General features: G+C 41.0%; 1 protein-coding gene across 1 annotated transcript in view; it reads left to right on the top strand.

The window, feature by feature from the left end:
- The window catches only part of COL6A1 (collagen type VI alpha 1 chain), a 75,575-nt gene extending 55,540 nt beyond the window's left edge, over positions 1-20,035 (top strand). Inside the window, exons 27-35 of the mRNA XM_029069164.1 lie at positions 777-812; positions 3,316-3,352; positions 4,839-4,847; positions 5,342-5,475; positions 7,118-7,227; positions 14,534-14,717; positions 14,935-15,115; positions 15,785-15,814; positions 18,284-20,035. Coding sequence (XP_028924997.1) covers positions 777-812; positions 3,316-3,352; positions 4,839-4,847; positions 5,342-5,475; positions 7,118-7,227; positions 14,534-14,717; positions 14,935-15,115; positions 15,785-15,814; positions 18,284-18,894 — 1,332 coding nt within the window. The 3' untranslated portion in view covers positions 18,895-20,035. The remainder of the gene's footprint in view (positions 1-776; positions 813-3,315; positions 3,353-4,838; positions 4,848-5,341; positions 5,476-7,117; positions 7,228-14,533; positions 14,718-14,934; positions 15,116-15,784; positions 15,815-18,283) is intronic.
- Positions 20,036-20,326: the final 291 nt, after the last annotated feature.

Below are 20,326 nucleotides of genomic sequence, written 5' to 3'. Positions count from 1 at the left end.
ATTCAACCCAGAGCACGCTAAGTTATTGCTTATTCCACTGACTGGTTAAATATCAAGGGTCCCTGAGGTGGCATTATAAAACCCCTTGTATCTTTCCCTGATGACAGAGATATGCTAAAGGATATGATTTTGGGCCACGGAGTGAATGGATCAAAAGAGAATTGAGCATAATTCATGTGTGAAGTGTGACCTGTCCATGCCGTCTAACACTAACTGGCAAAGACCCTGGGCAGCCATAGGGCCAAACAGAAGCTTTGTCAATCTGACCCTATAAAGAGACAAGCCTGTTGTTCAAGCACAGGTTTCTCCAGTTAATTCACATCTTTTACTTGACAGACTTAGAAAGAAGTCTTGCCCTGTTGCCTGGGTTTGCAGACCTTTGATCTTTTATAATAGAATCTGGGACTTGCAGGCCCTGTAAGGTTCAGTATTCCTGGCTATTTATCTTCAGGATAAAATGGAAAGAAAGGGCCGTATCAACTTGTGGCTTAATTTAATATCCAAAACCCAGGCACGTGGTGTACTCTGAGAGGCTGTGAGTATTAAACAGGGCATTCCTCTGGCAAGACTAAATGGCTGGAGTTCAAGAACTATCTCAGAGTTCAGCTTCAGAGTCCATCTGCTCTCTTGACCAGACCAAGATGTTTGATAGTCTGGCTCTGTTCAAACTGAAGTTAGAAGCCACCTCCATTTCCCTCCCTCATTCCACCACATATGGTTAGGGAGTGACAACCTATTTCCCTAGATCATCCACTCATAAACTCTTTTATTTACAGGGACCTCCAGGACACACGGGGCCTCCTGGACCAGATGTGAGTGAAACTGCTTTTCTCTTACTGTATTTCCACTAGGTAAAGAGCAGAGGAAAGAGGTCTATCAATGAATCAATGACCTGACATTAGAAAAGTAGCATGGGAAGATCATGGGCCTGGAAGACAGGGGACCTGGGTTCTAATACCGACTCTGCCAATTGCTAGTTGTGTGACCTTGGGCAAGTCACTTAACTGCTCTCTGCCTCATTTTCCTCAACTGTAAAATGGGGATTCAGCACCTGTTCTCCCTCCCGCTTAAGACTGTGAGCTTCATACCAGCCAGGGACTGTGTCCCACCTAATTGTCTTGCACTTACCCTAGCACTTAAAACTGTATTTAACACATAGTAAGCACTCAAAAAGTACAATAAAATAAACATTAAATATCACTTAGTGAACATTTACCATTTCATCATACAATTTTTGTAGATTTATATAATGGGAAGGAGTGAAAACCCTACTGGAAATTATTTGTGTTTCATCCTTGTAACTAATATATGGAGAAACTGGGTTTTCCTTCAGTGATATTCATGATACCCATTTACATTAATTTTGAGGGATTGTGGTATAGATTCATTCAATCATATTTATTGAACACTTGCTGTGTGCAAAGCACTGTAAGTAAACTTTGCCCCTTATTAATGAAAGAATTGTCTCAACCAGGGATTTCTCTGAAATGATTTTTTTTCCCTGAGGCAGAATAAGTCTATAGCATCCTGTTCTTCAAAGAGAGATTCATTTTCTAACTAAATATTAAGAAATTGGGCACAGTACTGAGAGTTCAATCCAAGTGTGCCAGCCATGTTATTAATTGTTGTAAATCTCGATGACTAGGATGATGATGAGGAGGAGAAGGCAAGGGCTTAGCAGTTCGACTAATTGCTCAGATCAGTACTTTGACCAGATTCCTCTGACAGATCTGATGAAAAAGAAGATTATTGTGATTGTTCAACCCATGAAAAATGAGTTGGAAATGATGTTTTCATCCTTTCTCTACTACATCAGAACAAAGAGATCGCGTGATGGTTTTCACTGGGTACAGACTAGGCTGATTCTGCTAAACATCAAACTCTGAACTTTATCCTGAAAAGCTCAGTGAATTATATTGTAGTTTATCCAGATTTATTCGCCTTAAACTTGCTGCAATATGTTGGCAGCCAATCAGTCCTCAATCTTGTTCCTCAGCCAAATACTTTACTTGGAGAAGGGGCATTCAACAGAAAAGCAAATCAAACCTTTGCCAACATTTCCTAGTTTTAATCCAGCCAATGATCCATTTAGATCTCCTTGTTGCAGTATTCTGTTGTCCAATAGACCAGAGGAAGGAGATTTATTAGAGCAAGTTATTTCCCAACAAAATTCTCTGGGAATCTGGATTAAAACAAAGTCAATTTCCTTAAGAAAAAAATGAAAGAAGCTGCATGAACATTGTAGGCTAATCATAAGACTTTTTATTTTGAAAGTAGCATTTGGAAAAAAAATCCCAATAATAGACATATTAGGCATTTCACTTGTTAGGACCCTCCTACTGTAAAGCAGCAACTTTATTTAAAATTCAGGCAATGGTGAAAATCTTAGATTGCAAAACAATTTCCCTTTTCATATAATATGGGATTTACGTGATAAACACCATATACTGTCTTTTAAAATAATATTTTCAAAATGTTCTTGAACAGGTTTCTTAGTTAAGCTGGGTTCAGAAAACATGTTTTTGGTACTTAAACTCATTTTTTCTGACTGGTACGGTGCTCTTATTCCCCAGGTATGATGAGACTTTTAGTAATACCCCAGTTTGTACCCCAGATTAAAATCCACTGAGAAATATCAAAAAATGATTGAATATCTGGAAATAGACCCTGTGTGAAACAAGGTTGAAGGAATTAGGACTATTTAGCTTGGAGAAGAGAGGACCAAGAGGTGACTTAATTGTCTTCAAATAGGCTTAGGGTTTTTAATGAGGAGGATGTTGGTGACTGAGGAGCAAATAAGAAGGAAGATTTCACCTGGGTAGAAGAAAGGACTTTCTAACAGATCGATAAAGTCTTGGAACCAGCAATCAAGGAACACTGTGGCATCTCCAACCCAGGAGATCCTTAAATCGGTGATATATCCTGGATGATTTAGTTATTCACCTCCCTCCTACATTATTATTATTAGAGAGCTGGCCTTGTGATCCCCCAAGGTCCCTTCCAGTTCTAATTTCCTAATTAGTCTTTGATTGACCCCCCCTTCAGTCATTATTTACAGAGGAAAGAAGGCATCACCCCTTGAAAGATGATGCAGCCCTAGAATGGTAATTTGTCACCTACCTCTTTTGCTGCTTGCCCATCTGCACTAATAAATAATCCAACAAATGCAGGTTAAAGCATTTGGTATTCAGAATTCATCCTGATGAAACAGATGCTGTTTTCCTTCAAAGTTCTTGGGATGCTTGCTCCTGCCCTTACAAATCACCTGAGTTTCTTCAGGCTCTTGAGTGACACTGTGGCCTTTTTTTCCTCCAGGAATGTGAAATTCTGGACATCATTATGAAAATGTGCTGTGAGTATTGATTTTTCATTTTGAATATCTTTCTGATAAGAAGAGAAAAATATCTGTAACCTAGTCTATCACAAACATCAGCAATCAGAAATGAGTTATTCTGAACTGTGTGTGGAAAGGGTGATAGGACCTGATTTGTTCCAGGCTCCCAGAGGGAATTTCAGCACATGGCATCTGCGATCCTCAGCGCCTCTTCCACCCCTGACTGAAATAAAGATGGGGAGCAAAAAGGCAGAGGTTCATCTCCAAAATTGAATATCAGTATCTCTGCATGGCATAGTGGAAAAAGCCTGGGCTTGGGAGTCAGAGGTCGTGGCTTCTAATCTAATTCTAACCACATGTCAGCTGTGTGACTTTGGGCAAGTCACTTCACTTCTCTGTGCTTCAGTTACCTCATCTGTAAAATGGGGATTAAGACTGTGAGCCTCACGTAGAGCAACCCAATTACCTTGTATCTCTCCCAGTGCTTAGAACAGTGCTTTGCACATAGTAAACATTTAACAAATACCATCATTTATTACATTTATTACAGCTAGAGCCTGTCATACTCGCCCAAGTGGCTTAGACTGTCACTTCCTAGTTCCAGAATTAAGAATTTATCCTTTGTTTGTGCTACAAATATTTATTAAAACTTGATCACTGGTAGTGTCTTTGGGTATAAAGAATAATAACACAGTTTTGGATTTTTTACCAAAAACTCACAGTTTCCATTCAAGGTGAACTTGCCCATTGTATTCAACCAGACATGAAATAGATTCAGATTAATAGATGCTCAGGGTGATAGGGATAGATTTTTTTTTCCATTGTCCCATCCATGGGGTACCAACTGGCATTAATGATGTAACTTCTGTCAGTGACAATATGCTCCTGGGAGAGAAACCCAAGGACAAGAGAGGGGAGCCAGGTGAACAATGTCCTACAAAATTCAAATGGTCCCAAAGATTGAGGATACTTAATACTATTCTGTTCTTACCTGTCTATATTTGTTGCAGCTCAGGGGAGACACGGGTAAATGAAGAGAATTAGGTGAGGAAAGGAGTATAGCAGACAGAACAAGAAATAGAATGAAAACCAAGACAATATAGGAAATGAAGGAAGATTGGAATCTTCGTTCTCATTTGCACTTAACCCTTTCGAGGAGGCAGAGTCCACCCATAAGTGTCCCATCCAGCAACTGCTGCTTCAATTGGGTGATAAGATTAGGGTGTCAAATTACTACATGTCCAATGACTTCTTCTGTACAGAGCACTCCCTTTGATGTCAGTGGCGTAATTTCAACCCTTTTTGATTTTATGAGGGGATTCACCAATCACCCCTACCCTTTTGAAGAGGAAAAATGCTAGGGGTTTAGTTGGAAGAGAGAAATTACAGGTTGAAAGGAAGGAAAATCTCCCCATAAGTGTAGTGTTTTCATGTTTTTATTTTCAGAAATCAGTGAGGTCTGTATTGTATTTAAATTTCTTCTGTTTCCCCCATCTTTCCCCAGCTTGCTGTGGTAAGTATGAATTTGCACACTACTCTAAAAGTGCATGCTGCTTCACTGTCTTTATCTACCACTATTTTCGGCATCCAAAATAGTCTCATTTTATTTGAGTCAGGTAGCACTTTGCCTCCTGTTCAGACATCAGAATAACAGTGGCTTAAATGGGCTGAGGGTATTTGCACGTTGAAGATAAATAGGCAAATAAGTTCCAGATGAGGAGGTACCTGGGATATCTTTGTCTTGCAATCCTGTGTCTAAAAATGACAATGTTCATGTTGGTAATCCAAACCACTTGGGGAGTTTGTCTCTTTAAAAAGTCATTTGAGCAACTCCTTGTCAACCCTGTGGTCTGTTTTATCCTGTCTCACTCTACTCTTTCAAGAGCTTAAAATAAATACTACTGCTGTTTTGATTAAACCATGACACTTGTTCAGGCAAAATGGCATGCAGTCTGATTAATTTTTTGATATTAACCCATGTCCTGGTATGTTTTTTTTTTGTGGTAGAATGCAAATGTGGGCCCATTGATCTCTTCTTCGTGTTGGACAGTTCTGAAAGCATAGGCTTGCAAAACTTTGAGATTGCCAAAGATTTCATCATCAAAGTCATCGACAGGTTGAGCAGAGATGAACAAGTCATGGTGAGATGATTAGTCTTGATTGTAATCTCCTCTGTACAGTTTCATAGGTTCCCATTTTCCCTCAGGCATAGCAAAAGAAAATGCTAATCAATTTTTTTTCTTTTAGATTTAGACTTTCTAACTTGTGGCTCCAGAATATAATACAAAATAGGTCCAAATAAAATGTTGATATAATTTATTATTTTTATGCTATGATTAAGGTATATTACAATTAACCTAATCCATTTCCTACCACATGTCAGATGGTAAAGAATTACCAGAAAGTAAATTTAATTTACATGGAATTGTCTAGGAAAAATTATCCCTGTCCATTTGAAAACCACAAATAAAATTCATGGTTAATAATTCTGCCATGAAATCATCCATTTAAACTGGAGAGAAAGTATTTCCCCACCCATCTTCCTTCCTGCTCCCAATTCTTATTATAAGATCGGAAACCAAATGAACAATGGCGCTTCAAATGAATTCGTGAATGTGATGAATAACCGTATCTAAACTTGCCTTTTCCTCAAACTCCACTTATTCTAAAAAAAAAAAAACGCATGAAAGGAAAAACCCAATACAACTGTGAAAACGGCACTAAAGCAGTAAGTGTTTAAGGTTAAGCGGAAGCACATTATTTCAAAATCTGATTCCTTCTCATTTGCCAACCCAAAAGAAATTCACAAGCCTCAGGATGGAATAAAAAGAGAAGTCAATTTAATAGGAATCATTATTTGTTCTTCAAAATGGAAAAAAGTTCACCCCATGAAAGAGATTGATCTGAGAAGTGGGACCAATGGGTCAGAGGCAACAGAGCCCAGAACAATGGAAAATTAAGAGGTTTGCTTTGGCATAGTTAAGAGCTGAAGTTGGGGAATGGGGGGGAAGAGAACAAATGGGGAAGAGAAAGTCAGCTTTATCCTTTGGAAACTTTTAAGTGTTCATTATTATCGGAATGCCTTACTGACAGGATTAGACTGGTTCCTCTGTCATAATCATCCATTGAAAACCTGCACTTTAAGATGTTTTGTCATCTTGGGGCATCACTGGAGAGTGAGAGGGTCCTCCAGCTAAGAACCCTAAAGCCTTGGAGACCTTCCCTTGCCATCCAAGTTTTGTTACTTTATGATAGCGATTCCTTTTCAGACGTGGTTCTCAAAGGAACTGTGACCGCGGACACTATTGCAGCCCTCCCTCTCTCCCCATCCTCAAACACACAGCCCTAAATCAACATTTTAATAACCAGGTCTTTTGATTTGAAGAGGTAATTCTGATTAGAAACATCTCCCTGAATCCTCCTTGACTAATTCCTGAACTTCTCCAAGCCTCTTATCCACTGTCCCCTTTTTCAAGATTCCTCATCTGATATTCACCCATTTCCTATTGATTGGAATTAGTTTAAAAAAACTGAGTTAAAAAGGAGGGAAGAGCCAAGCAGCTGCTCCCAATCCCAGCTACTTCTCCCTTCCTCTTTCCCCTCCTCCCCATTTTTTCCCCCATCTCTCTGCTATTTATCAAGTGATTGTATTTGAGAAACCCCACAGAGATGATAGAACTCAGCCAAAATATGATTATACCACTTTCAAAAAGTTTCTTTTAAGGAATTTAGCAATTTTAAGATTTAATGATTTCCATTTTGTTTCCAAAAATTGTTTTGCAGTTTGAACCTGGACAGTCCAAAGTTGGTGTTGTACAGTACAGTCACAGTAAAACTCAGGAACTTGTGTCCATGTCAGATGTCAACATTAGAAACATTCGTGATCTGAAAGAGTAAGTCTTTGCCTTTTCTGGGATGCTATTGACAAAAGAGTAGACTATTAGCCAACTGTTTAACGATAAATACATGCCTTAATAATTGGGATTTATCATTTGAAGCGACTGACATAGACCCTGATTTACTTTACTAGACGGGCAAGTAGCTTATCTGCAAGACTACTTTAGCATAACCTATAAGCTAAATGTCAGAAGCTATTATGCTATACCCCTAATCTGCTCAGTCTTTCAAACAAGCAAAAAAAACACCACAAACTTTTGGTTTTAGGTTTGGGCCTTCCCAGTAGTAAAAAGCCAGTTTAGAAAAGAAAGAAGCTTTGGGAAAATAATTATGATGGCACCTCAATCTTGTGGCCATAAATAATTTGTGAAAATGGAATTGACCCTGAATGCAGAGAGTAGAAATTAACCAACATGACATCATGTTTAAAGAATAAGGTATAAAGAAAACCTTTAAAGAGCCATTCTTGTTCTCTCAGGGGTAAAGGAAACTTGGCAAAGTACGTGAAACACACTTTAAATTTTGGACTGTAAATTCAAAGTGGATCTAAGAAGACAATTAAAACGTTATAAAATTGGCTGGAAAAAAATATGTTTTATATAAAAGGCCCCAGATGGTAAGGATCAGTTATGAAATGGCCTGCTGAAGGGAAGAGGCTCAGTTGAGTAGCCATGGAGGCATTGAGAACAAACATTCTACCATTTTTGTGAATATTGCTGATATTTCTAGTTCACACTCATAAGTATGTGGATGTTTCTATGTGTTGTCTTCAACCTACATTTTCTCAAAGTAAGCCATTTGGACATTTAGGAAGAGTGGGCAAAAATTACTATTGGCCCTGAAAACTCTGTGTTTAATTCATCTGCTATGTCCATTTTTATTTTTTCTTTGCCCCAACCAAGTGGTCATTTAAGGTATCAGCATTTGCAAATTCCATCCATTTAACAGCATAAGCATCTCACTTGTGAGGCACTTCAGAATTCAAGAATACATTCTTGCAGTGTTTTGATTGCTCTAAACTAGACCTATCAGCAAACATTTATCAGAGAGATTTCCCAAACAGATCAACTGAAAAGAAAAAGTAGTCCCAACTTACCATCTAAATTGGAGTCCAGAATCCTCATAACCATAGTACATAACTTCAGTGCATGTCCAGAGGCTCATGCTGTGACAGTGATGAAAATGATGCCTTTGAATTGGGGAAGAATAAACTCTCCAGAGCTTAGCTAGTTTCATCCAGCTGTGAGGCTGGCTGACCACTTGGTCACTTGCCCCATAAATGCTCCAGTGATTTGAGTCAGGGCAGACCAGATGTCACACTGCAGGAGTGGAGAAGCCCAACCTTTGTGCAATAGTTCAAGAAAAGGCTTAAAAATTGGATCACAGGGTTGAGAACAAAATTCAGCCACCTTCCTTGATGTCTCTGTTTCTTTGGGATTTTTGCTTTGTCCTCCTAAGAATGGGATTTTGTTCTTTCAAGTGCCTCTAGTGATTATTAACTGAGTATTCACTGCTCTGCTCCAGTATGAAGGAAATTTATGAACATCTTGCTTTGGGATGAAAAGTATAGTCTTGTGGCTTGGCACGTGATGGGATAATACTGTCAGAGCTGAGACTAAGAACCAATGAAAAGCCATGAATGTTTGACTCCATCTTAGGCTAAACATCTGATTTTCAGAAATATCAGTTATGCGTATGTGTGTGTGTTGCTGAATTCCCTAACTTATTTAGGAGTGGGTAATCATTTTGTATTTGAAAACAGAGAATATTATAATTGTATTGCTAAATGTGTTTTTTTATGAAACCCAAAGAGTTTACGGTATGGGACTTCCCAAGTTCCTTTGTTCTCTGCTCTCAATTTTGTTATAAAGTGTACAGTGTTGCTAGTTAAAAGTCTGACCACTACACTGAAAAATGAAAGTTCATTTCAAATTTGTGAACCGTGGCATGGGGTATAAATAGCAAAATGTAATTATGTGACTTTCATTCAATTAAGGATCTGACCTTTATTTTTACTGAATCCCATAGCCTGGAGAAACTATTCAAAAACTATTAAGAAGCTGGAAGGTTATTCCAGGGATTCAAGTTCCCTCCTTGGTGTGAACAGCCAGTTCAGTGAGTCAGCCTTTCCCCAAAGGAGAGCACTGTAGAGTGGAATTGGATTGGATGGATTTTTCAGATTGATTTTGCGAGTTGCAGGGCAGCCCTTAGCAATGCTCAGAAAAGTGTGTGTCTATGAGCTCGAAATGTTATTCCCCTTGAAAAGAACAGGATACCAAATATTCAAGAAACCCTGCATTTCAAAAGTTGATTCGGAAGGAAACTCTGTACTGTCATAATGTAATGGCTGCAATGTCCTTCGTGAAAATCAGAGAAATAGTTTCTGTATGGAGGAAATTGAAGGTGGAAATGTGGCTGCCAATGTGTGGCTAATGTAGTAGGAAGTAGCATTTTCTGCTGCCGCTAGTGATGAGCAGCACAACCTTTCGGTTACCAAATGAGAAGACATATATCAATGGACCCAAGAGCCAAGCAGTACTACTTTACTGACTAAATGATCATCGGACAACAAGAACCGAAAGCTGTTCTTATCACCGATGCTATTGCTATACTGGGACCATTGTTAGATACAATACTAAATTTTACTAGGGATTCAGTCAACTCATCTGAAAGTGGCCTAACATCAAATCCTTAGAATATGAAGAGAATTTCAAGCATTTTTCTGAAAAAAAAGTTTCAACTGCCACTACCACTAGGGGAAAATAATTAGTGGGTGTCTCCAAAAAATTGTCTACAACACTGGAAGCCCAGATTTAATTAATCAAAAGTGTACTTATTAGAAATTTCATGAGGCTGACAAAAGGAAATCCATCAGAAATGTGTGTTATGGAACTCTGATCAAGATAAGGAGCTTGAACATCAAGTTCTGGTATCCCTAACTGCACTGACCGTTATCAAACCAACAACTTCAAAACATCCCTGAACAATTTATTTGGATCTACAGCCACTGCCCCGAAACTTCTTTTAAGGTTGGTGGTCCCATTCTCGATATTGCCTAGGAAGAACTCCTTTAAGATTGTAGTCCACTCCTACTTGAATTTACTCCATCATCTACTATTAATAATAATGGGAATTGTCACGTGCATACTATCTGCCAGGTACTGTGCTAAGCACTGGGGTGATTACAGGGAAATCAGATTGGACACAGTCCCCATCCCATGTTGGACTCAAAGTCTCAATCCCCATTTTACAGATGAGGTAACGGAGGCCCAGAGAAGTGGAGTGATGTGCTCAGAGTCACACAGCGGACAAGTGGCGGAGCTGGGATTAGAAAGAATGGCATTCTGACTACCAGGCAGCATGGCTCAGTGGAAAGAGCATGGGGTGGGGAGTCAGAGGTCATGGGTTCAAATCCTGGCTCCTCCACTTGTCAGCTGTGTGACCTTGGGCAAGTCCCTTAACTTCTCTGAGCCTCAGTTACCTCATCTGTAAAATGTAAGACTGTGAGCCCCTCGTGGGATAACCTGATCACCTTGTATTCTCCCTAGTGCTTAGAACAATGCTTTGCACATAGTAAGCGCTTAACAAATGCCATCATTATTATTATTACTAGGTCTGCCATGCTTATGCCATGCTGCAAATAAGGCCTTAGGAAGAGAAGAAATCAATCATTTATTGAGTGCTTACTGTGTGCAAAGCACTGAATTAAGAGCCTGGGAGAGTACAATACCAGAGTTGATAGACTCAGTTCCCTGCCCAGAAAATTTGCCCATGTATGGATATGGCCTTCATTCTAATTTTGAGAGAGCCACTGCCATAGTTGGCAACATGTTCAAACTTCCCAAATCTGATGGTTACCTCCCAAAATGCAAGTCAGCGAGGGGTGTACTATTTAATACTTGGGCAGGTTTAATTTTCCGTATGTGGAATGCTAAGAAGTCACTTCATTTCAAAGATGCCAGAGTCACCTCCATTTTTAAGAAATAGTGTGAGAAGGGTGATTGAAAGCTATATGACATTTCCTTGCTCTCTTTAGTCAGAGTTCTTCTAGGTTTATCATTGTCAGAGATACAGCATGGTGGAGTAGATAATGTACAGATTACTTTGGCTGGTTCTAATCCAGCCTCTGCCACTTGTCTCTGTGTGACCTTGGGCAAGTCTGTTACCTCACCTTAAAATGGGGTTTAAGACTGTGAGCCCCATGTGGGACAGGGACTGTATCCCACCTGATTACGTTGTATCTACCCCAGTGCTTAGTTCAGTGCCTGGTACACGGTAAAACGCATCATAAATACCATTTTAAAAAAACAAATGTGAGAAGCTTTTGAATTCGAAGAATTGAATCATGGTTTTAGACCAGGTGTAGAAGAGCAGCCATGATTTTACTGCACAGCAGAAATAGGAAGAATGTAAGGAACAAAACTGTAGTCAGAAACCATACAAAGATGCTTGATCCTCCCAGGAGATGTGATATCTGACTACAAACAACGAGTTTGGCTACCCTGAGGAACTTACCAAGAGTTTAAGGATTCTCCAAAGTGATAAAGTCTTTCATGTCACAATGAAATTACCTAGTAAATCAGGATTGTGTAACAGACTCAGTTCTGCCAGAATGCATGTTTTCCACTGAATTTTGGCCAAATGTGACAACAGAATTAGGAAATGGTCTTCCGATGAGAAAAGCCTATCAGGGCACCGTGTAACATAATGTTGGAAGATGCTTTGAAAGAAACAGCCTTGCACATGAGCATGTGTGGGAAGCCAAGGTTATGCAAGGACATACACCAAACAGTTGTTCAATTGAGACATTTTTAAGGCTGAAATAAAAGACACTGAAGGTGCTGCTAAGATTATGTTCTTGTCCTCCGAAATGTTTTTTGGGTGAATACATTACGAGCACATCAGATATCTTTGAAACCATTATACAGAGTTGCTATATACAATGATGGCTCTGTTCTGGGCACACATACACCCAGGATGACACACAGGCTTTTCTGAATTGCTTCGTAGACTAAAATGCAAGTCTGAAGAAAACCAAGATTTTTGAATCAGCCTGCTTAAGTACAACCAAAGATTTTCATCAGCAATCCAGGCCTCAGTTTTAGTAATCAGGCCCCACGCTGAACAATAATGTGCAGATAATCAAAGTACAGATTGGATCACAAAGGCCAGCATGCCTTGGAGAATGTGGTGTCGAAACAGCATCGACCTACAGTTCAAATGGAAAGTCTACAGAACATTTATATGTACAGTGTTCCAAGACTTATATATCACCAAAACCTTGAGCTAATGCAGAAGTTACTTCTGACTTCTGAGAAGTTTCATCAGCGTCACCTACATCCTAACATATAAGGGCAAGGGGAGCTAAATCACTGAGATCCTGGAATTTGATCAGTCCACCAGAATCAAAGCCCAACACACTCAACTTGGAGAGCTATAGAAGAAGAATGACCAACTCCATTCCTTCTATCTCCAACAACTTGTATCCACTTTTCTGCTTTAACTTCTTCTGTTAGCTTCTCCAACAGCTTCTTCTCCCCTTCCTTCAAGCAAACCCATTCATTCATTGTTGCATTTATTGAGCATTTACAGTGTGCAGAGCATTATACTAAGCCCAATCTCCTTTCTCCCAATCCTTCCAAACTCTTCAAAAGGGTCATCTGTATCTGCTACCTCCACTTCCTCTTTTCCATTTCCCTTCTTGACCAATCTAGAACCTGATTTCAATTTCCAAGTTTACCAATGTCCTCCTTCTCACTCAATTTAATGGACTCTATGCTTATCCTCCTCAACCTTTCAGCTACCTTTGAAGCTATAAATCATTCCTTTTTCCTGGAAACATTGTCTTACCTCAGTTTTTCTGGCCCAGTTCTCTTGCGGTTCTCCTCTTTCTTTGGCCGATTCTTCTTTTTCACTGACTTTTGCCACCACCTCCTCCAATTCTATTCCCTAACTGTGGGTATCCCTCTCTTCTCAATTTACTGTCATTCCTTTGGGGAACTCAGCCACTTCCATGACAAACTCCTACCTTTATGTAAATGAACTCCCAAATCTCCCTGATCTCTCTCCTTCTCTGAAATCTTGCATTTCCTCCGGCCCTTAGGACATCTTTAGATGGATGGGCCCCTGGCACTTCACGCTCAATATGTCTATAGCAGAACTCATCTTCCCACCCAAATCCTCTCTTCCACCTAACTTTTCTTCACAAGTAACACCACCACTATTCTCCTGATCTCTCAAGCCAGTAATCTTGGCACTATCCTCGACACCCCTCTCCCTTTCACCCACAGATCCTGTCAGTTCTTCCTCCACAACAATTTCTTGATCCTCCCCTCTCCTTCTAAATGGTCATTATCCTGGGTCCAGATCCTTGCCACACATTCTGACTTGACTGCTGCATCTGCCTCTTCTCTAATCTCCTTGCTTCTAATCTCTCCCTTCCTCCAGTTCATATTTCACTCAGATCATTTTTTAAAGTTACTCTGCCAAGCATCCCTTCATTTCTCAAAAACGTTAAATCATTGCTCATTCTTCTCTGCATCACACAGAGATTTCTGACAATTGTCATCAAGGCATTTAATTCGCTGTCTCCCACCTACTTATCCACTTTCTTCTCCCACTACCCCACAACTCACACTCTTCAATCCTCTTAAGCTAACCTATTCTCTGTGCTTCTCTCATATCACTTCTTCTGCTAACTTTCTGCTCATCTCATCCTCCAACCTGGCACTCTCTCCCCATCCTAATCTGACAGATTACAGCTCTCCCCATCTGCAAAGTTTTCTGACATCACATTTCCATGCAGGCCTTCCAAATTAACTTCTACTTTCCTTGCTAAATGTGCCCCACACTTGAATAGGTGAAAGTAGGATACCGCAGAATCAAAGGAGAAAAATTAGGGGAGAAAAGGGACAGAATGACTATCAAAGAATAAAGAAAATGATGAAGAAGAGATTAAGTGGAGAAAGATTAGAAGGAAAAGATAAGTAGAGGAAAAGGCAGGCAGATGCCCACATATCCCTAAAAATATATATCCTGCTCCATTCTAATCACAGGTTCAGGACTGGAAAAGGCCAAAGAAGGGGGAAAAAGTTGGACCCCAGCTTGTCGAATTACAGACCTATTGATAAGGCTACAGGATATAACCTAAGAAAAGAAAAATGAAGGGGGATGCAGTAATCAGAGATGGTGGGAGAAATTAGGAGGAAAAATGAACATTTAAGTGGTAACTCAAGAAATTTAGAGGAACTTGGCTGCTGCTCTCAAACAGGATCCCACCTTGATTTTCCATTGCATTTTCAGAGCTGTGAAGAAACTGAACTGGATTGCCGGTGGCACCTTCACTGGGGAGGCCCTGGACTTTGCCAGTAACACCCTTGGTCGACCTGATGGGAATCAGAGAATCGCCATCGTTATCACCGATGGGCGATCTGACACAAAGAGAGATCCTTCTCCCCTCAATGCCCTCTGCCAAACAGGAGCCCAGGTAAGACAACTCGCCTGGGTCAGGCAGCCGTTTGAGCCCCAGCAAAGGAAAACCAGTGTTACAGCCCAAGCAACTAACCCCTTTCAAAATAGATTCTGGCAAGAGCAAAGTAATCCGCCTTGTTCCAAACAGTATTTATACATTGGAGGTCAAAAATGAAGTTCGCACTAAGCAAATTTACAATGATGCACAATCAGTGTATTTCTTTTTTTGGCAGGTTGTTGCAGTAGGCATAAATGATATATTTTCCAAACCTTCAAACCAAGAGGGATTGAGTGCAGTTACTTGTGAAGCACCGGCTCCCGGTCAGAAAAAAGGCCTATCAATTTCAAAAGAAAATTATGCAGAACTGCTGGACGATGCTTTCCTGAAGAATATTACCTCCCAGATCTGCATTGGTGAGAATGAATGAGTCCTTTCTCTGAGAAACAAGGCATTAAAAGGTCACTCCTAGGTTATGGGGCAGGCATTTATTAATCATTCTAAGCAATTTGCTAGAGAGGAACTCAAAGTGTCAGTAATCTCAGGAATAAGTAGTTCGTCAACACGCATTCCTTGAGTACTCACAAAGCACATTTAAGGGCTCGAATACATAAGCTAGAAAGCTATGGGGGTGGGAAAAGGGGGAGTGAATGAGAAGAGATCAAGGGTCATGATTTTGTGTGATTCCACAAGGAAAGGGGATTTTAGAATGGCAGAAATGAAATGACTCAGCATCCTGGAAAAGGGATAGATTCTCCTATTTCAAACTGTTCAAAAAATCCCTGTGATAACGAAAGAAAAGGCAGCTATACATACAATTCTAAAAACTCGCTTGGTCTGGAATTGAAATGAGACTATTTCAAACCTCACAGAAGAATGCATTTGTTCTCAGTAAATCTGCACTGCTTAATCCATTGCTGGGCAATGGGCATGCAAGTATTACTATTGTCAACTGGTAAACCCAAGAAGAATATCTCAGCACTCTGCAAAGATACAATGCTATTCACTCCAACAGTGGTTAAAACCAAAGAGACTATAATGAATCTGCTAATAGGTTATTACTGTGTTGTTGTTTTTTTTTACAGAGAAGAAATGTCCTGACTACACATGCCCAAGTGAGTATTACTTAATACTAGTTAAATAACCAGAAGGAGGAAAACAATGGTGGTCGTTCAAAAACCTGCTGCTTACAGCTTCCCTCGTGGGTCTGATATTTTTAATGTGACAAACAGACACTGGTATGCTCTTTTCCTGGCCCAAGAGGACCAAAGTATCAGGGGCCACTGCATGGCCTAATAGAAAGAGCACAGGCCTGGAAATCAGAGGACCTGGGTTCCAATCCTGTGTGCATCACCTGCCTGCTGTGTGAATTTGGGCAAGTAACTTATCTGTACCTCAGGTTCCTCATCTGTAAAATAGAAGTGGACTACCTTTTCTCCATCCCCCATAGACTGTTAGCCTCATGGGGGACAGAGACTATGTCGAACCTGATTATCTTTTATCTACCTCAGGACTTGGTGCAGTGCTTGGATCATAGAATTTTACAAATATAGTAGTTATCATCATTCTGCCAATGCTTCTACCATCTGGATATTTAAAATCCACCTATTATGCATCATTACTTTAAAGTTGCGATAGCCTGTGGCCCTTCACAGTTGTGGCAGGTTAGATGGAGTGCAGATCAGGCAAAGAGCAAAAAAACCCAAAACCTTCAGTCTGAAGAGGTCAGTCTTAAGGGCAATCCATCTTGGACAACACCATCTTTGAAATGTGGTTAAAGGAAGGAAAGTTCAGTTCAAGGGAGAATGAAGGAGAGAAAAGGCAAAGAACTAATCTGACACTTTTGTAGGTCTCTACTCCCAAAGGAAGAATCAGGGTTGGAAATACATCAGTTCTATTTTTAGTCACACTGGGATCCTCCACAAGAGGGTCATTTCTCAGCTGCTGAGGTCAAACCACTAAGGCAACCCCACACCCCTTTCAGAGACAACCCTGGGCTAAAGAGGGAAACCCCATCCCATGTCCTCCTCCAGGTTGTAGCTTAACCTACTGTGAGCAGGAGAAGTCCTTCAGAAGCTCCTCCCCTTGAATAAGAAGCATTGTGGCTTAGTGGAAAGAGCCCAGGGTTGGGAGTCAGAGGTCATGGGTTCTGATTCTGGCTCTGCCACTGATCAGCTGTGTCACTCTGGGCAAGTCACTTGACTTCTCTATGGCTCAGTTGCCTCATCTGTAAAATGGGGATTAAGACTGTGAGCCCCACACAGGACAACCTGATTACCTTGTATCTACCCCAGTGCTTAAAACTACTCGGCACATAGTGAGAACTTAACAAATGTCACTGTTATTATTATTAATAACAAGGATTCCAGACTTGTGGGTGAGCCCCAAAGCCAGCTGCCTTGTCTAGTCCTACTGGTGGTCTTTAATCAACTAGATGTTTAGCACTTACCCTGTGCAGACTGTGAGCTTGTTGTGGGGAGGAATGTGTCTGTTATATTGTACTGTGCCCAAGTGCTTAGTACAGTGCTTTGTACACATTAAGCGCTCAATAAATACAATTGAATGAGCAAATGCAGAGAACTATACTAAGAACTTGGGAGAGTAGGAAACAATAGAGATGATCCCTTTCCAATGGGAGCTTACAGACTAGAGGGAGAGACAGATAATAAAATAATTTACAAATATGAACGAAAGTGTTGTGCTGGGGAGTGGGGGGTGGGGGACTTTCAACGTGCTTAAGGAATACAGTCCCAAGTGCATAGGAGGTGCTGAAGCGAGGGCTTAGACAGGGAAGGTGTCTTGGAGTAGGCATGGTTTTAGTAGGGCTTGAAGATGGAGAGAGTTGGATATGAGGTGGGGCAAATTCCAGGCCAGAGGGAGGTAAGGTAAGATGGGATGACCTGATTGAGTGCTTTAAAGCTGATGGTAAGGAGTTATTTAATACAGAGATGGATAGACAACTCTTGGAGGGTTTTGAGGAGTGGAAAGACATGGACTGAATGTTTTCGTAGGAAAATGAGTCAGGCAGCGGAGTGAAGTATGGACTGGAGAGACGAGAGACAAAAGGCAAGGAGGTCAGTAAGAAGGTTGAGGCAGTGGTCAAGGTAGCAGTTTGGGTGGATAGGAGAAAATATTAACACGTATGAAGTCTTAAAGCTAGAAGGCCGTTTTGGAACATAGTCCATGCCACTAGTCAATCAATTGCCAGCTTTGCCCAACTCAATCCACAAAACAAAATGGAGGCCTTAGGCTGCTTTTGTAAGAATCTCACTTTCCAAAGAATTGAGGGGTTGTGGATAGGGAGGCTCTTATGCCGTGAAAGTGCTATCATTCAGTTCTCCTTCTACTTAGGCCTTCTGATTGAGTATTGAATTAGTAGTGATTTGGGGAGTCCCTCAAGACTGTAAGATTCTTGTGGGCAGGCAACGCGTCTACCAACTGTGCTCTCCCAAGTGCTTAAGACAGCACTCTGCATGTAGTAAATACTTAAATACCATTGATGATGACGATGAGTAGAGCTATATGACACCCAAATGTCTCTCAGCGTAACAGACAACTTTGTCCTGTACCTTTCTCCTCCGTAGTCAAGTTCACCTCTTCCTCAGACATCACTATTTTGGTGGACAGCTCTACCAGTGTGGGCAGCCACAATTTTAAAACCAGCAAACAGTTCGTGAAGCGCCTGGCGGAGCGATTCCTCTCCGCCGACAAGACCGACACTGCCGACGTCCGCGTCTCTGTCGTCCAGTACAGCGGCAGGAACCAGCAGAAGCTAGAGGCCCAGTTCCTACAGAATTACACAGAGATCGCCAGCATCATCGATGACATGGAATTCATTAATGACGCCACAGATGTCAACGCTGCCATCCGGTACGTGACGACCCTCTACCAGAAATCCTCTCCGAGAGGGGTGAAGAAGAGGCTGCTGCTCTTCTCCGATGGTAATTCCCAGGGCATCACCGGGAAGGCAATCGAAGCTGCAGTCCAGGAAGCACAGCGAGCTGGCATCGAGATCTATGTACTGGTGGTGGGCCGCCATGCCAACGAACCCAACATCCGAGTCCTGGTCACGGGCAAGACCACGGAATACGATGTCGCCTACGGAGAACGCCATCTGTTTCGGGTGCCCGACTACCATGCCCTACTCCAAGGGGTTTTCTATCAAACGGTTTCCAGAAAGATCTCCATCGACTGAAAAGGAGGGTCTAGCCGGCTCCAAGGGCATGTTGTATATTCTTCCCTTCCCCCCCCCACCCATTTTCCTATTCCATCCCCTCCTTAAAAATCAAAAATAAGATGTGGTTAGCGTTACTTTTGAGCCACCTGATGAACTTGCTTTAAGAAAGAGAAAAGAATGGGACGCCACAGAACGATAGTTCATTTTATATGCACAGAACTTCACTCCCTACTCCGCGGCTGCCAACTGTACCTTTGCACCCATTCCTTTAGCCTTCATTTCCTCCTACCTCTCTCCCAGCCCCACCCAAAATTAAAAGGCCTGCCTAGACAGGGGCATTTTAACATCTAAACAATAGGCACCCTATTTGTGGTAGTGCTCAACAAGTAAAGGAGAAGCAGCATATTTGGGGCATCATTTTGCCTTTTTTGGAGGTTTATTTGCAGCCTTATTTTTTTTTTACCTTCCTTTAAAAATTTTTTTTTTAAATAGGACCATAAGGTGGGTGGGTGAGAGGATTCTTGTTTTCTTTCTGTCATTTCACAGAGAAAAGACTAGGCTTGAGGTTTGCCTATTATTGCCTATTAACATTAATTCTCCTAAGGTTTTTGCCACTAACAAATTTCAGTGCCTAAGAGTTCATAGACTCCAATAAATCCATGTGGCCCGAGATACTGACAATGCTTTGGAGCTAAATGAAAGTTGGTCAAAGGTCAATAGGGAATAATGAAGCAGAATATTTCACATCACTAGGCTAAGTGGGGATAGAGCTTGCAAACTTATCCTTTGGAATATTTTGTTTCTCAATTGCTTCTTGCCAACCCTCTCATGGTCTACAACAGAGTAAAACAATTATCTGTTATTGTAAACGTGAAAATAAAGGTGCTAGCCTCCTCTCCCAGGAGTTATTCTTCCTTTTGTGTTTACACATTGATTTTTCCAAAGATATGTTCAAGGTCTTTGGATTGGATTGGACACAGATTCATTCACCATTTCCATGGTGCCCTTGCTCAGAAAAGCTGTTTAAAAATAAACGCTATGGTCTGTTTTACATTGTAACCAAGATCATTTTTAGCAGTTCAGTTTTTACTCTTGAGTTTTGCTGAATTGTGTCCATTTCAACCATTTGTTCCAATAAATTGTTTTCCACAAATCCTCATTTCGATTGTTGTCATTGTTCCTGAGGAGGTTCCCCTGAACCTGCAGGTCTCATGCTCACCAGATGAGGAGAACTGGGGTTTGAATCTGGGCAGAGGGTGATGGAAGTACAGGTTTGCAGGGCATTTTTCTAAAGGGAGAGTTAAGGCAATGGACAAGAGACAGTTTGGAATAGAATGCAGTTAGCTGCCCAAACGCATGAGCTCTAGGGAATTGGACATCCCATCCAACCAAGAGAAAGGGGAAGGAAAAAGGTAAATAAATGTAGGGGGAAGACGGAATGCCAACTGCT

This window comes from Ornithorhynchus anatinus, chromosome 7 (assembly GCF_004115215.2).
Source record: "Ornithorhynchus anatinus isolate Pmale09 chromosome 7, mOrnAna1.pri.v4, whole genome shotgun sequence".
Taxonomy (NCBI): Eukaryota; Metazoa; Chordata; class Mammalia; order Monotremata; family Ornithorhynchidae; genus Ornithorhynchus; species Ornithorhynchus anatinus.
Note: the sequence above shows the minus strand (reverse complement) of the source record. Positions and strands in the feature narration are given on the sequence as shown.